Consider the following 17,439-nt stretch of genomic DNA (forward strand, 5'->3'; position numbering starts at 1 on the left):
ATTTAAAACAACCCTTTTCAAAAGAGCCCTTTGTTGAATTTAGGTGCAATAACATTTCCTAATTTTTACTCTTATTTAAACATTTTTATTTTTCTACAAGTTGGACTTTGTTTCTTTAGCCACCTCTGTCATACCAGATGTGCTAGATAAAAAAACACCCACGAGTAAACTTGCTTCCTCCCCACCTAGAGAAAGCACCTGTGAGCAGGCAGCCACAATACGTGTCACAGGAGTGCTGATATTACTGCTCTGTGAAACATCAAAATCCTTGTTTGTCCCAGCCTTCAGATTTTCACATCTTCACGTGCTCTTCATTAAGTAGCCTTTTACCATCTTTCCTTATCAATGAAGCAAAAGCTTTGGGCTCTCTGTGTGTATGTGGTTGGGAGAGGTGCTTAATTTAGTGAACTAAATCGGACAGAAAACAGTATCTTCTAAACATTTTCTAGGAATGCTGTGCATTGCCCTAAGCCCTGTGTTCCAGCCCTGACTAAGCAACGAGGGAGAGACTAATAACTCAACTTCAAAGTGAATCAGATTTTTTAAAATTACTTTTGGGGTTAATGAATCACTTCCAGGAGAAATAGAAGGGGAAACAGAGAAATTTGGGGTAGTGTCTCCCAAATCTGTCAGCGGGTTGCCCTCTTCTCTCTCCCGCACTCCATCTTATACTGATTGCACGGTCTCCTCTTTGCTGGACCAGAAGTTCAAGTCCCCCAGGCACAGGCTGTGACCTCCAGTGGCGGCCTCGGCGGACACCCGGAACGTCACCTGGGCCGCGTTTCCTCGCCTGCCTGCCTGCCTGCCGCGGTTTCCTGCACGCCCGGCGGCCGCTCGGCGGCGGCGGCCCATTCATGCTTTTGACAGCTGCGTGGCCGCCGGGAGCGGAGGGTTCCGTGCTCCCTGCACCAGTTCCGCGCCCCGCGCTCGGCCCCGATCGGAGGGCCCGACGGCGACCACAGTCGGCGGCGCCCCGAGGTGGGCCGCCGGTTCCTCCGTAGGTAGTTGCGTTTCCGACTTCGCCCTGGCTCCACTCCGGGGGCTTGACGTGCAAACTTCTCCGGAGCGAGCTGAGAGGGAGGGACCGGCGAGGGGGAGGAGGCGGCGGGAGGCGCCTCTGCTTAAGGGAGCCGGCCGGGTGCCGCCGCTCGGACGGACGCGCGGACGGAAGGGCCCGGGCCGGGGATGCGAGCGGCCTCAGGGTGGGCAGCCGAGGGCCGGGCTGCGTTTCAGGCCTCCCCGGCGCGGGCAGCGGTGGCGGGCAGGCGGGCGCCGGCCTCCGGGCCGGGGCTGGCGGCAGAGGCAGGCAGGGGACCCTGCGCCGCGGAGTCTGGCGGCCGGCGGCTCGTCCCCTCCCCCGAGGGCCGCGGGAGGCGAAAGCGAAAGCGAGCCGGCGGCGCGGACTTTGCGCCCGGGGCGGGGGTGGCCCGGGGGGAAGGCGGCCGGGGCGGCTGTCAGGCGCCCCACCCGGCCCGCGGGCCGCGCACGCCGCCGGAACTCCCCGGCGCCTCCTTAAAAGCGGCCCCCGCGCGACTCTTTTCCCCCTTTTTTGTTACATTGTAGGAGCGGAAAGAATGTCGGAGCGGGCCGCGGATGACGTCAGGGGGGAGCCGCGCCGAGCGGCGGCGGCGGGCGGAGCAGCGGCGGCGGCCGCCCGGCAGCAGCAGCAGCAGCAGCCTCCGCAGCCCCAGCGGCAGCCGCCGCCGCCACGGCGCCCACGGCCGGAGGACAGCGGCCCCGGCGCCGCCTCCACCTCGGCCGCCGCCGCCATGGCGACCGTCGGGGAGCGCAGGCCCTTGCCCAGTCCCAAAGCGATGCTGGAACAGTCGTGGAATCTGTGGGTCGAGGCTTCCAAACTTCCTGGGAAGGACGGTGAGTGCCCGCCCCCCGCCCCCGCCCCGCGCGCCCCCTCGGGCCGGTCCCCTCCGGCCGGTCCCCTCCCGCGCGCTGTGCGCAGCCCCGCGGGGTCGGAGATGCTATCGCTCGGTTGGGGGAAGCGAGGTGCTCGCACCTACTCAGTGCGTGCGTGAGCCTGCGTCACACCCGCCACTGACCTGCCTCCCTCCTCCTGTGTGTGTGTGTCTCCTAGGGACGGAATTGGACGAAAGTTTCAAGGAGTTTGGGAAAAACCGCGAAGTCATGGGGCTCTGTCGCGAAGGTGAGTCCAGCCCCCTGCAGGCTCCGTGCCGGCTTCCCGGGCAGGGGACGCGCGCCCCCGCCCCTCCTCCCGGCGCGAGGATGCTGCAGGAGGAGGAGGCAGCGGGAGGACGCGCGGAGCGTCTGGAAACCTGGTCTCCGAGGGGCTTCCCGTGATGGGCGCGTCCTGGAGCCTCCGGGGAGGCCTGGCGCGGGGCGGCGGCTCAGTGGTGAGCGCTGGCACCTGCGGGAGTTCGGGTCTGACCTGGACGGAGGCCGACCAGGGGAGGAAGGAGTTCTCCGCTTCCGAAAGCGTCTCCGCACAGGCGTTCGGGGGCTCTGGAAAGGAAACTGGCCACCTGCAAATTTCTGCTGGCAATCCAAATGAATTTTGAACTTTAAAAAAGATGGCGCGTTACCTGTGCAGCCTTATTTTTATGGAATTTGAGTTACAAAGTTCAACAGGATCATCACACCTGAGGAGCGGTTGGTCAGATTTTTTTGTGAGCTGCCAAGGTGTGTGTTGGGGGGGCGGGGTGAGGGGTGGAAGCATATCGTGAAACAAGTGTATATAGTGCCCTAAAGGTGAAAGTCTAATTATTGGTCAGTTTTTAATAAAACTGTTTGGTAGGAGAATACTGTAGGAAAGTATCTGTAGCTAAAGGTGTGCCTCCCAATGAAAGTCAGGTCAGCCATCTAAACTGTCAGACTTCCTTCGGATTTCCTTTGTGTTTTTGTTTTGTTTTGTTAAATAGTTACATTTGCTATCTAGTTAATGCCTGTGCCAGGCCTGGGCACACTGGTCAGAAAGAACTTCTGAGGTCAGTCCACCTTTGGTTCAGGTCGAGTTATTTTTTTTCAGTGGTACTATGGACAAGGCCTTGAGTGGCTGGTAATCCAGAATATTGAGTTTATATTCCCCTGTGCAATGTTATTTCTCACATGTAGCCATTTATTTTGGTATAGTTATTGCCCAGGGCACAAGAATAGGTAGAACTTTGGCAAGTGGAACATATTAAAGTCCAGAGTTGGCCCGTTGTTACTGTCTTCACGTTTATTGTGTTTAGTGCCGATCTTTTCTTCACATCCACTGTTTTGGTTTTTTGAATTGGCCACTTGTTGGCCTCTTGGCACTAGGAGGAAGAGTGATTCCATTGGCAGCTCTCTGAGAACTTCCTATTGGAACAGATTATAGAGCAAATTAGTTGATTTTGAAAATGAGAATTGCTGTTTGCAAGCAAAGGAAAAAGAGGGGGAAAGCACAGGACTTGCTGGTGATGTTGCAATAGGAAAAGTCAGTTGTTAGTCCGGTTTTAGTGTTGAATTGGCAGCTTGCCTGGGCTTAAAAAATTAAAATCACTAGGTGGCAACTCTCATAGGAAGCAGTTGGAGTGGAGCTTTAGAGGACCTGACCTACACTTGTTCTTAGTTTTCATTCTCTGGGTGTGGATACAATTCCCATAAAGGGTTTCTAAATCTATGTGAAAACAGCATGCTAATTATTGGTAATTTCTCTATAGAGGATGAGTACGTGTGTAAATGTTTCACTGGGCAACTCGGTCTGGACTGAGACCCACTTAATTTAGTAACCTGGACGCAGTTTCTGTTGTGTTTGTTATTTTCTGCTGGGACATATTCATTATCAGATTTGACCATGAAGATCTAAGACCTCTGAACTACCATCTTGATGTGCAGAGGAGTAATAGATTTGGTTGTATGTGATTCTCACCAATCAAATTATTCGCGACTGTTAGGGGTGCCATTTTTTTAAACCGCTCTAACCATTCAGGGGATGCTGAAGTGGCTAGCTCATCTGAAACTCTGCCTGCCTGTTTGGAGAAGAGACTGAAGTTTTTAATTCAGTCAGATCTTGATTCATCTGGGACAGTTTAAAAATCCAGTCATCAGAAGGTTCAGCACTCATCCAGTGGGCCTTTGTTTTTGTTTTTTTTTTTAACAAAGCTTATATCAGGCTGCTTAAGAAATGAAAATACATTTAAAAATTATCAAAAATTATTAGACAATTATCCTTTGTCTTTGGTTACATTATTTCCTACCAAGAAACGGTGGTTTGGAATTACATCCATACGAAATTCCTCCTCAATGAGGTTAAATTGAGAAGAAATGTGTAGATAACTTGATTGTATGAAGTATAGTGGAACCTCGTTTCTGGAACTTAATGGAAGGCTGTTAAAGAAGCGATTTGTTTGAAAACTGAATCATTTTTCCCCATTAGAAAGAATGTAAATTGAATTAAACCCACTCCAGACCCCCAAATGATTCCTGTTGCTTTAATCTTTCTTATATGCAATACCTGTCTAATGCGCTGTTTAATTTATAAATAAACACTTCTTAAATTTAGCGAACCACCCCCCTACTAGCCTTAAGGGAATTTTCATATATCACTGCCTCTGAAATGCTATCACTGGCTAACAACTTTTCCTTTATCCAATCAACACCAGTTTTTCTACCTATTCAATTGCCTGTGATTGCTGTTTTGTGAGCACTTTCACACCCTTACAATATTAGCACTCTTGATGGCTTCCTTATGTTTTAAAATTGTGCTAATCCTCAACTTAACCAGCAGCAAAAGCATTCTTTCCTTTGTTACCTGAGAGAAGCTTTTTTGTCTTACTGAGATATCAGCGTGAAAAGGTTGTCAGGTTGAAAACTGAAGATTTGGTTGACAACTGAGACCTTTTTTTTTTTTCTGTGAACAACTTGGTCAAGAACTGAATTATTCCAGATGGGAGACGTTCAAGAACCGAGGTTTGACTATACTAAAAGTCAGACTCTCCATCTTGGAAGATGTCCTGAAATATGGAGTGGAGTTCTTGAATTCTCCTCTAGTTCATGATTGAGGACCTAAGAATTAGAAATCTGGGTGTGAGAGGAGGATGCTTAACCTTGAATTAGTTCTTTCACCTCTCAGATTCTAGCTTTCCCTCTTTGTAAAAGGAGATAATACAGTGGGGCCTTGACTTACGAGTGTCCGACTAAGGAGTTTTTTGAGATACCAGTTGTGTCTCGGCCGATTTTTTGCATTGAGTTGATAGAGTAATTTGAGTTAACGAGCTCCTTAACAAGCTCGGTCTCCAAACGAATTAAACTCGTAAGTCAAGGCCCCACTGTACCTACTTCCCAAGATTGTTGTAGGGGTTGCAATTTAATTAGATAATGTATTGAAAATTACTGTATGCTTCTTACAGCCCTTTCAACTGCTGGTAGTCTGAGACCTGATTTCCTAATTTGATATTTATCTAGGTCAGGGGTTTTTAATCCAGTACTTTAATGGGCTTCAGGGGGTCATAGTTCCCCTGAAATTGTATGCAAAATAGTATATGCCCACTTTCTAGGGAAAGTATCCACAGCTTCTCTTGGATTCTCAAGTCCCCAGATTTAAAATTGCTAACCTAAGGTCTCGATCTTTTTTTCCTCTTGTCCTTCATTTTGGCCAGTTTCCTCATGGCAAGATTGCCCAATGGTTATAGCTGTGGGAAAGGTTGGATTTATTGATTTATATGGAAGTGAGATTATTTGAGGTTTAGCTGATATATCATTCCCTCTTCCAATTAATAAGTAGGCACATTTTAGGATAAGATTTCAGTTATCTTTCAGAGGTCAGCCTGTTTTTCATCTTCATCCTCATACTTGTATTGCCTTGTTTTCTTCTAATTTGTAACATTAGTTGATTGTACAGTTGATTTTGGTGGAAAAAGATTGATAATACATTTGACATTTCAAATGACTGAACTCAGAAGAGAATACCTTTCTTTTCAGGTGATTTGTGAAATTCTAGAGTTCACAAAATTATATTTAGATGAACTTAGTTGGTGTAAGTTAACTAATTAGGGTTTCTGTATTAGTCTCTGAACATATTGGGAGCCTTTAAAAATGAAAACATTAAGTGCCTTAATTTCTTGGAAATTAAAAAAACAAACCTATATGGTGTCCTTGTGGGTGTCAACAGTGTTTTTGGAAAATAACATTTCCTTTGGGATGCTATCCCTAACTTCTCTTCAGCTTGTTATACAATATCAAAGTAGCCCACCCTTTCCTTCTCCAGACACTGTACCTATCACCATGTGAAAGCATGTATTATATGTTGGCTTTCATTAGAGTGTAAATTCCCAGAGGATACTGGCATGGCTGACTGACATATACAGGATGGGGCAAAAGTACATTTACAGTTGTTCCTATGGAAAATAGTAATAAATAATTATGCAAGAATAAACTCCATTTGGCATGCTCACAACTGTAGACCTACTTTTGCCCTATCCTGGATTTAGCTCCTGCACACTGCTCAGTAAATATTTGCCCCCAAAATGAATGCATTGGGCTGTCCTGAAGATTGAACTGAGTCACTCAAAGATTAGGGGTTTAAATGACCAATTTTCTATTGTGTTGTGACTTAGTCTGTGGATGGAGAGGTGTGCTTTATGGCTACTGGGGAGGCCAGAGGCTGTCTTTCCGCAGGTCCTGTTGCTGTCTGTCCTGAGTTTAGCACTCCATTTACACTTTCCTGAAAGAGTGCAGACAAGACATCACCTCTCTTATCTCTGATATTTAGGTAAGGGCATAAGATGGCAACCCAGGCTGATGTCCACACTTGATGACAGGTGATTTTTTCTCATAATAACAGGGACATAATTGAGCCTAGGGCAAGATGGAAAAGAGGCTGGTTGGCATCTACTGGCAGTTAGGTTTAAAAAAAAAAAAGACAGACTGGGGAGGTAGGTTAGCTTCAATCAACACAGACTGAGTCAACGTAACAATACCACTTTTTTCTTTCCTAGGTAAAAAAAAATTGTTTGTAGTTACCTGAAAACAAATACATGGATGTTTGTGTGAAGTACTGTTAAAGTAACTACATTATAGGCATAAAACCCTCTCCCTGAAGTTAAGAGCATTTTTATTTTTCTCTAGGGTTTCTTTTCTATTTTCCCCTTCTTTTGTGTGTGTGTGTGTGTGTATATGGACAATTTGAAATTTATAAAAATAGAGAAACTACTGTACTGAGCCAGCCTCCTTTTATCCATCACACAGCTTAAACAACTGAGTCATGGCCCAATCTTGTTTCATCTCTACCCAGCTCCCCACAGTGAATTAGTTTGAAGGACATCCCAGACATCATATCATTTCTTTTGGTTTTCTTCTTTGTTTCCATGGACTTCAGCTTGTCTCCTACACAATGGAGCCTTAAAGTGCTCTGCACCTTCTTTTCAGGCATGCCAGGCTGCCATTTCTCATCTCCCCTGTGAGTGTGTAAGGGTTCTGCGGGTGACAGTGCTTACCGACTGCCTGTATCTCAAGTGGGGTTTGAAACTGAGCCTCAGACAGAAATCGGTGAGATCCAAGTTCACTGCATCAGAGTCACAGTAATACACATTTAAGAAGTACGCAGGTGATTCTGTTGCAGATTGCCCACACTTGATGCTCACCTGGATGAACATTAGGGCTGCAGTGACAGCACCCTTGCTGGCAATTCCTATAGGAAATTCTCTGCTTGTAAAGTCAGCAGTAACCTACAAGTCAAAGTCCGCCCCCCCCCCCCCCCCCACCACCCCTCACCCCCTTGGAGACCTAGAGAGACTCCCCTATAGCAGGAAGTCTTTCTCCTGATTGTGGCACCTTAGCTATTTTAATGCAAACTACAGCCTGTGGGCCAAATCCTTCCTGCAGGCTAACTAAGAATGTTTTTTTAAAATATATTTTATTGATATTTTACAGAGAGGAAGGGAGAGGGATAGAGAGTTAGAAATATCGATGAGAGAGAAACATCGATTCAGCTGCCTCCTGCACACCCCCTACTGGGATGTGCCCGCAACCAAGGTACGTGCCCGTGCCCGCAACCAAGGTACATGCCCTTTACCATAATCGAACCTGGGACCTTTCAGTCCACAGGCCGACGTTCTATCCACTGAGCCAAACCAGTTAGGGCTAAGAATGGTTTTTACATTGTTGAATGGTTGAAGCAAAAACTCAAAAGATGATTATTTTATGACATGAAAAATATGAAATTCAGATGTCAGTGTCCATAAGTAAAGTTTCATTGGAACATGGCCACGTCCATTCATTTGCTTATTGTCTATGTCTGTCTCCATAGGATGAATAGCAGAGTTGAGTAGGTGGGACTGAGACCTTACAGCCCACCAAGTCCAGAACGGGCTGTCTGGGTCTTTACAGAAAAAGTTTACTGTTGTTGTTCTAATGGATCCCTTGGTTAACACATTGGATGCGGGAAACGTATTTATACATTTTACGTTGACTGGTAAACACAATTTTCCAGTGAGTTTTCCAGTATTTGTCTGTTTAAAATTTAAGAAAAATAATTCAGTATACATTTTATAGTAAATCACAAAAAGTTTCGTTGAAAAAAAATATGTAAAACTAAAGTTATCGTAATTTTACTGAATGTTGCCATTTGCGCAAAAAATTAAGCAAAAACGGCCCGCATACAATGTGTTAACAAAGGGAAACTCAGTCTACAGAATTTGATTCTAGTACTCTTTGAATTTTGTTTTGAGAGGGTGAATCTTCAAAATAGTAAAATCTATTCTTAAACCAAAAATTTATTCAATATTGAAGAGATATGTCGAGCTAGAGAGAAATAGAAGGAGAAAGAAACGATTTTGTATAAGAAGGTACCTATATTTGTTTGCTTTTGTCATTCACTGCCACTTCCTTGGGCATATACCTGTTTTAGGACAAAGCAAATGAAAGCATCAGCAGAGCTGTTACTGTCCCAGCTTCCAAGAGCCTTCAGCTGTGAAGATGTTGCTTGGCTTCTATTAAGTCCCTGATGGTTTGTAAATATTCTAGTGAAAGAATCTAGAACTTTCATGGGCTTTTTAAAAGTTTACGGAGCTCGCATTCTTCAGAATTTCTGCCATTGTGCTGGCTTAGAGAAGCTGAAACCCTGTTGGAGGTTTGGGAATTATAAGGGGATTCACCAGGAAACAAATCTGCATTTTGATTGATGAAGAAGTATACAGTGTCCTTAGACTTGCTGAAAAGTGCAGCGCCTGGCACAATCCATGCTGAGCTCCTCAACCTTCAAGTCTTCTCAGTTAATGGAAACCATGCATATTACCTGCAGTAGTAGGATGGGGTTCCTAACTGTACTGTATTTAGGTTTTTTAAAAATATATATTTTTATTCATTTCAGAAAGGAATGGAGAGGGAGAGATAGAAACATCAATGATGAGACTCATTGATCAGCTGCGTCCTGCACACCCCTCAGTGGGGATCGAGCCCACAACCTGGGCATGTGCCCTTGACCGTAATCAAACCAGGGACCCTTTAGTTCACAGGTCACTGCTCTATCCACTGAGCCAGACTGTCTAGGGCTCCATTTAGTTTTGATTAGTTCTTGCACATTCTTATCTTAGGAGGGAGATAAGAATTATTGAGTATGACCTATATCTTACATTGTTTCACTTCTTCCTTATAAGGACATCCTGCTTCCTCATGTCCACATCTCACAATGTTCCTGTATGTGGACAGCTTAAATTTGGTGAGAACTTTTATTCTGTGCCAGCACAGGTTTGACCTCATGTAATCTTCACAGCAATCCTTTCATCTAGATCAGTGATGGCGAACCTATGACACGCGTGTCAGAGGTGACACGCGAACTCATTTTTTTGGTTGATTTTTCTTTGTTAAATGGCATTTAACCCTTTGCACTCCGCTGTCCCCTCTCAGGGGACATCGGAATTCTAGCATATCACTCGGATGTCCCCGCTCAGGGGACATTGCAGTTTATTAGTGATTACGGGGAATTGAGTTATTTCAACGCAACTTTTTGAGACATGCATGTTTCCCTGAAGTTTTATCTTGAAATGGCACAAGAAATTAAATCAAAATATCATAAAATTACTAAGATATATACAAGAAATGTCAGCAGGTTTTGTGCCGGATTAAACAATAAACTACATATTCCCGATGTGGGACAAAGAAAACGGGACTGCATTGTGTGTTCTAACAGGAAAACACCTGGTGGCAGGCGTCAAACCACTTATTACTGTCAAACATGCACTAATCAGCCTGCAATGCATATTGGAGAGTGTTACAAAACTTATCATACTGTACAAAATTATAAACAATAAAATATTGGTTTTTTTGCAAATATACATTCCTCGATGTCACCCAATTCATATAAGTCCAATATCATTATAATACGTTACTTGGTTCCAAAATTATACTAAATAATACGAGGGTCTGTAAATGCACGTTTCCGCCGCAAAGTAGCGTCGAGTAGCTGGTAGCCAATGTCCAGAATGGTTCGGAGTGCAAAGGGTTAAATATATAAAATAAATATCAAAAGTATAAACCTTTGTTCTACTATGGTTGCAAATATCAAAAAATTTCTATATGTGACACGGCACCAGAGTTAAGTTAGGGTTTTTCAAAATGCTGACACGTCGAGCTCAAAAGGTTCGCCATCACTGATCTAGATATTACCATTATTCCCATTTTACAGAGGAGGAAACTGAGGCTCAGAGAAGTGAGATGCCTTACTAAGATCACAAAGCATGTAAGAGGCCCTGTAACCCAGATCTGCCTAACCCCACAGCCCACATGCTGTATCCTCTGCTGTGCTGACCCATTTCAGAATGTGCACCCGCTTCTCATGAGCTTGAACAGGTTGCTGTGACCTTTGTTTTCCTTGCACTTGGCTAGAAATACTGACCTTTATAAAAAAAAAAAAAAGAATTTTAATTAAACATGTCAGAGCTTTTTTCTTGCTATGCCTTATAACTGTCTATATGTTGTATTTAGCAGTTCTTCTAGAAAAAATATATATTTATATCCTATATAATCCTATATAATAGAAGAGAAACATGTGAATTGACCATCCCTCTTCTATGCTCAACAGGCAGTCAGGAGTATGCAAAGCAACCTGACAAAGATGGCGGGTTAATTTGCATACACAGGTGCCAAGTGGCCTGGGTCCCGGGAACATCCTCGGGACCCAGGCCGCTCCTAGCCTGCAGGCCTGCATGTAGGCCCTGAGCGTCTGGGGTCCCAGAATGCCCCTGGCCACTCCGGGCCTACGGGCGCAGGCGCCAAGTGGATGTTTCCGCCCCGTGGCCGCTTGTGTGTGCACAGGTGCCAAGCGGTGGCCTGGGGCCACGCCCCCCAGCCCAGCGCCCACAACACGGGGCTGGCTGCTGGCCTCGGGGGCATGCTCCCCGCCCCCCCCCGGCAGCGGGGATACGCCCCTAGCCCAGTGGACACAACGCAGGGGGTCCTCTGCACATGAGCTGCAGAGGAAACACCTTTTCTTTTTTTAAAAATATATTTTATTGATTTTTACAGAGAAGAGGGCAGAGGGATAGACAGTCAGAAACATCAATGAGAGAGAAACATCGATCAGCTGCCTCCTGCACACTCCCCACTGGGGATGTGCCCCCAGCCAAGGTACATGCCCTTAACAGGAATCAAACCTGGGACCCTTCAGTCTGCAGACCGACGCTCTATCCACTGAGCCAAACCAGTTCGACCGCTCATTGGCTAAGCTCCCTGTATGCTGCTACTTGCAGTGTTCTTGGTAACTTGTGTTATAAGAATCCAAGAACGTGGTCTAGGGTTTTTCCACCATACTCCTGGAGGAACAAAACAAAGGTCTGCTGCTGGAGGGGCTAAGAAATGTCATATCCTGCCCTAGCTGGTTTGGCTCAGTGGGTTCGATTATGATCAAGGGCATGTACCTAGGTTGCAGGCTCCTCCCTGGCCGGGGCCCAGGTGAGGGCTCATGCAGGAGGCAGCCAATCGAAGTGTCCCTCTCACATTGATGTTTCTCTCTGTCTTTCCCTCTCTCTTCCACGCTGTCTAAAAATCAATGGAAACATCCTCAGGTGAGGATAAAAAAAAAAAGAAAGAAATGTCACATCCTATGAAAGCTATACCTTGAAAATGCCTAAAGAAAGTTGTCATTTTTTCGTGGTGAAGGGACTGGAGTCCCTGTTGATGAAAACACCTTGGTGGCTGCGATAGCTGGCAGTGGCTGCAACAGCGGGGTGATGGGGCTTGCGCCTTCCCCTGATCAGCCCCGTTGCCTCCCGCAGAGGGAGGCTAGACTGTGGCTTAGGCCTGCTCCCCAAGGGACATCCCTGAGGGCTCCCAATATGTGAGAGGGGGCAGGCTGGGCTGAGGGAACCACCCTCCCCCCTCCCCCATGCAGGAATTTCGTGCACTGGGCCCCTAGTGTGTGTGTGTGTGTGTGTGTATTTAGGGGGAGGGGAAGCCTGCAGTTTGCATTGGAAGTAATTGGCTTTTTAAAAAGATTAAATAAAAGATAAGGTTGCAGAAGATAGCAAACAATCATCTGGGATTTGTGCCATTAAAAAAATTCTTTAAAAAAGGAGAAGTGAAATTTTACTATTTAAATAGCATTTCTCAGTACAAGATTGCTTTTAATCGCATTGATATTCAAAGTTTATGGCAGTATTTCTAATAAATGTGCCCCTCTGATTATAAAGTATTTTTTGATTGAACTTCTAAGGAGAAAAGGAAGCCTGTTAGTAGACTTAACAGTTGGAGTTACTGTACTTTTGAGAGAAAAGCAGAGGATTACATTTATATTCATTTTGTACAGCAGGGAATATTATAAATGAGCAAGAGAAAGAGAAGAATAGTTTTTGCATTTCAGGCACTCCTAACATAAAACTAGGTTAAATGTTCTTGTTTCTCTTTGTAATAAAGACCCTGTTAACATGAAATGCTTTTTCTCTTATATATAAGCTTATGGCAAGGACAAAGTAATAGTGTATTATCAATTAGATTCACAATCTTAACACAGGAAATATTCCCCTCCCAGGTTATACAGATGTTTCCCACAGTTCTGAAATCCAAATATTGCAGTAGGAAAAAAGAAGAAGAATGCTTTTTTTAAAAAATATATTTTATTGATTTTTTACAGAGAGGAAGGGAGAGAGATAGAGAGAGTCAGAAACATTGATGAGAGAGAAACATCGATCAGCTGCCTCCTGCACACTCCCCACTGGGGATGTGCCCGCAACCAAGGTACATGCCCTTGACCGGAATTGAACCTGGGACCCTTGAGTCCGCAGGCCGACACTCTATCCACTGAGCCAAACCGGTCAGGGGAAGAAGAATGCTTTTAGCCGGTGGTCCTTGGGCTTTTATATTAGAAGCCAGAAAGTTTCTGCAGCAAACTGAGGACCAAACAGAGGTGCTAGCATTTAATAATAAATATAATTAGACACATATAATTCTTACCACCATAAAAATAGAGGGCCGGTGTTTTGGAATAAAGGACAGTCCTTTAAATTTGAAGAAAGTTTAGGTTTAGGAAAGACGTATTGCTTTGTCCTTATTTTTCTCCGTGTGTGTGTGTGTGTGTGTGTGTGTACACTTTCTGGAAAGCAGTATGTATTTTGGTTTTTGAGAAACACTGCCTTAAATCAGCTTCCCAAAGTAACTTCCATGCTATTCCACTTCTATGTGCTATTAGTGGGTGTTGTGCAGAAAGGGGTTCCATGTGGTAAGTTTGCAAAAGGCAACTTTAAGAGGGAGGCAGTATGTACTAGGAACTTTAGTTTCGTAATTAAAACAGATTTGGGTTCAGATTTTATCTCTACTACGTGAATAACGTAAGGAAATTTCCATAGTTTTGCTCAACCTCAGTTAACTTACCTGTATAATGGGGATGATGGTGGTACCTCACAGTGTTTAGGAGGATTAAATGGCATAATGCAGGTTCAGCACTTTGTACAGTGTCTAACAGTAATTCAACAAATGATAGTTGCTTATTTGATTATTTTAATAATGAGAAGACAGTATTATGAGCAGGCCTCTAATCAAGTGGGCAGCCAGAACTTTCAGGGGAGCAGCAGGAAGTGCAATGCCAGTTTTCTTTTAGCAGGCAACCAGTAGACAGTGAGGAAACTGCAGCATGCTTAGGAAAATAGAGTGGCAAACGAACCCCAGTTTCAAGCTTTCTTGGACTCTAGTAAAAATGAGAAGTAGGAATTGACATTTTTTATTTCCTCTTTGTCATCTCTGTGGACCTGTAGGTATTTACCTTCCTGCTTGTAGAATCGCACTGCTCCTCCTCTGGAATCCTGTAGTTTGTGTTTCTTTAGAGAGCTGCTTGCGGTGTTTTTACAAACCTCTTTTTCTGGGCAAGAAGGAAATTATAGCCAACAGAATAAAGTCATTCTCACTAAGGTGGGAAATGGATCAAAGATACCTGATTTATAAAAAATATATATTTTTATAGATTTCAGAGAGGGAGAGAGATATAGAAACAGCAATGATGAGAGAGAATCATTGATTGGCTGCCTCATGCATGCCCCACACTGGGGATCAGGCCTGCATCACGGGCATGTGCCCTGATTGGGAATGGAACCGTGACCTCCTGGTTCATAGGTCGACTGAGCCATGTTGGCCGGACAGATACCTGATTTTATGTATGTGTTGTGGTAGTCACTGGGGGTTTCATAGGCAGTCCCTGTGTGATGAGGGAATTTAGAAAATTTCCTCTTAAATTCGGAAATTTGCTATTTTAACTTGAATCAATTCTTCATTTAAGTTACCTTGTTCTGTTTGGAAGCTATGTAGACAGATTTTTTAATGGGGAAAAACATTATTGTTGTTGTTAAAGTTAGTACATATTCATGAAAGTCATCATTCTGTATAATTCCACTTTGGACCAATTTTGAATCTTCAGTTGCAGGATGTGGACTTGGGGCATTTCGTATTTGATCAAGTAAACCCATGTAGATGCTTGAGCACTTCTTGAAGGCAGGACTCCAACTTGCCAGCCAGGTCATTTCGCTTCCTGACAAGATTCAGACGCTGTCATTAGGCAGGCCTCAAGATATTTTGTCCTGTGTGATTCCTGCCTTGAGAATTCTCTGGCTGTTTCACCTTCATTCATTTCGATTTTGTCCCACAAGCATTTGACAGGCACCTTCTCTGTGCCGCTTGCTGGACTAGAGTCTGAGGCCACAACTGCCAACAAGGCAAAAAGGCACAGCCCTAACCCCCAAGGCAGGCAGTTGGTTAGCAAATATTTATGGAGTCACCCACTAAGAGCCAGGTTCTCTGATGAGTGTTGGGAATAGAGTGACACAAGTCAGAAAGCGCTCCTGCCCTTCAGTGAAGCGAGACAAGGTAAATGCACAAACGTTTTTCAAGGACTGTGAGGACTCAATCAAGTAGGCTAGTAAGTTGAGAGTGGGGAGGCAGGGCTCTAGCTGACATGATCAGGAAGGCTTTTCTGAGAACTTTATGTTTGAGCTGAGATCTGGATGATGAGAGAACCATGGCCACTGGATCGTGTGGAAGGAGGGGAAAGTGTTCTAAGCAGAAGGGGCAAGTAAATACGTGGCCTCGGAGATGGGAATGGAGAAGAGTGGTGGGAAATGAGGCATGAGGTCAGATCAGGATCTTTGTGATCAAAGATCTAAGTGTAATGAGAGCCTGGGGCGAGGTTGGTGGGCGGGGTGGGGCGGGGGGGGAGGGGGGGTGCTTCAGGCCTTGTGTTAAGGCCACTGGCTGTTGTATGGCGAATAGATTGGGGGGAGGGTATAGATACCCAAAGACTAGGTGGGAAGGGATGGTGACTTCGATCTTAGTGATGGCAGTGGCAATGCAGAGAGGTTGTCCTCGTAAGGATATGTTTTAGAGGTGGACTTGACATGATTTAGTGAAGATTGGATGTGGATGCGGCAGGAAGTTAGGGGATCTGAAGCTTGGGAGCTGAGTTGATACCATTTAATGAGCTGAGGAATGGCAGAGGATATGGAGGTCCGGTCCGGAGCTCTGTTTGGACCACACTGTGTTTGATATACTTGGCATTCAGGTGCAGCTGTGGAGTGGGCAACTGAATCCACAGTCCGGAGCTTGGTGGAGCAGCCTGGGCTGGAGACACTGGGTAAGGCCACATCATCACTGTATAGAGGGCCTGGAGAGAGCGGGATGGGGTGAGTTCCTCTGAGACAGCGGTTCTCAATCTGTGGGTCGTGACCCCTTTGGGGGTTGAACGACCCTATCACAGGGGTCGCCTAAGACCATCGGAAAACACATATATAATTACATATTGTTTTTGTGCTTAATCACTATGCTTTAATTATGTTCAATTTGTAACAATGAAATTGGGGGTCACCATAACATGAGGAACTGTATTAAAGGGTCACGGCATTAGGAAGGTTGAGAACCACTGCTCTAAGATACGCGTGTCCATGAAGAACAGAAGAGGGCCAAGGGCTGAGCCCTCATTGAGGGGGTTGTGGTGAAGAATCTGCAAAAGAGGGGAGGAGTCTCCCTCCAGTGAGGGGAAAGGGGACCAGGTGGGTGTGGTGGTGTGGAAGTTGAGAGAAGAAACCCTTTTAGTGAGAAGGGATTGCCTGTGTCAGATGCTGCTGTGAGGTTAAGTAAAGCCAGGCCAGGGACTTCATCTCTGGCTTTGGCAGTGCAGAGGTCATTAATGACCTTAATCAGAAGAGTGGAGGAGGCAGGTGCCCGATTGGAGGAGGCCGTAGAACTGACGCTGAGGAAGTGGAGGGGACAAGTGTAGGCAGATCTTCAAAGGGTTTTGCTTTGAAAGAGAATGAAGAAATTAAGCAATAGCAGGATGGGGGCATGGATAAAGGGAAGTTTTTTTTGTTTTAATTTTATTTACTTTATCGTATTAGGGCATGTTTGTCTACTTTGGAAATGATTCAGGAGTGTGGAATGATTGAACACATGAGAAAATGGATAAATCACGGCGATAATACCCTGATTTGGAAAAAGAATAGGACTCAGAGCCCAAGTGGATGTGTCAGTTTTGGATACAAACTGAGACTTCCTTCTTTTGTAATAAGAGGCCAAGCATGCTTATAGGTTGCAGGTAGAGATGGGGAATTGTGGGAAGATAAGGTAGGTTGTTTTTTCCTGTCATTTCTGTGAAGAAAGAGGGGAGTTAGAAGTTGAGAGAGGGTAGGAGGAAAAATTTTGTCTTTTTATCCAAAGTAAGCAGGCTGTCATGTCCTTAGAGGCCTCCCAGTGCCATTAGAAGAAAATACAGGTTTCCTTGTGAGGCCTTGGATGGTAGGCCCGTGAGCCCCAAAATTGGGAATCTCAACAACTTGAGGTGGAGTGCTATCAGACAGGAGGGGGAAGCAGGGGCATGTATGTAAGGAAGGCTGTCTGGAGGAGGTGAAGGAGGGGTTGGACCTTTTGTTAAGCCTTGATGGGTGAGTCAGCCAGTGTGGTGTAGGAGCACCTTCTGAGGTGGGGACATCTCTGGGAGTCTGAAACTTGGCAGTAGCCCTCGGGCTTGAGTAGTAG

At 45.4% G+C, this 17,439-nt stretch overlaps 1 protein-coding gene across 4 annotated transcripts in view; it reads left to right on the plus strand.

Annotated features, from left to right (window-relative positions):
- Positions 1-17,439, plus strand: part of ATXN7 (ataxin 7) — a 158,326-nt gene that overhangs the window by 52,977 nt on the left and 87,910 nt on the right. For 2 of the 4 annotated variants that reach the window (XM_070390922.1, XM_070390923.1), the window contains exons 3-4: positions 1,564-1,872; positions 2,090-2,158. The exons of 1 other annotated variant lie outside the window; for it this stretch is intronic. In XM_070390922.1, coding sequence (XP_070247023.1) covers positions 1,575-1,872; positions 2,090-2,158 — 367 coding nt within the window. In that variant the 5' untranslated portion in view covers positions 1,564-1,574. Of the gene's footprint in view, positions 1-1,563; positions 1,873-2,089; positions 2,159-15,658; positions 16,043-17,439 lie in introns of those variants that run through there. One more of the 4 variants, XM_070390925.1, reaches the window with a different exon arrangement.

Source organism: Myotis yumanensis, unplaced genomic scaffold (assembly GCF_028538775.1).
Source record: "Myotis yumanensis isolate MYYU_CA2020_CCGP unplaced genomic scaffold, mMyoYum1.0.hap1 SCAF_14, whole genome shotgun sequence".
NCBI lineage: Eukaryota > Metazoa > Chordata > Mammalia > Chiroptera > Vespertilionidae > Myotis > Myotis yumanensis.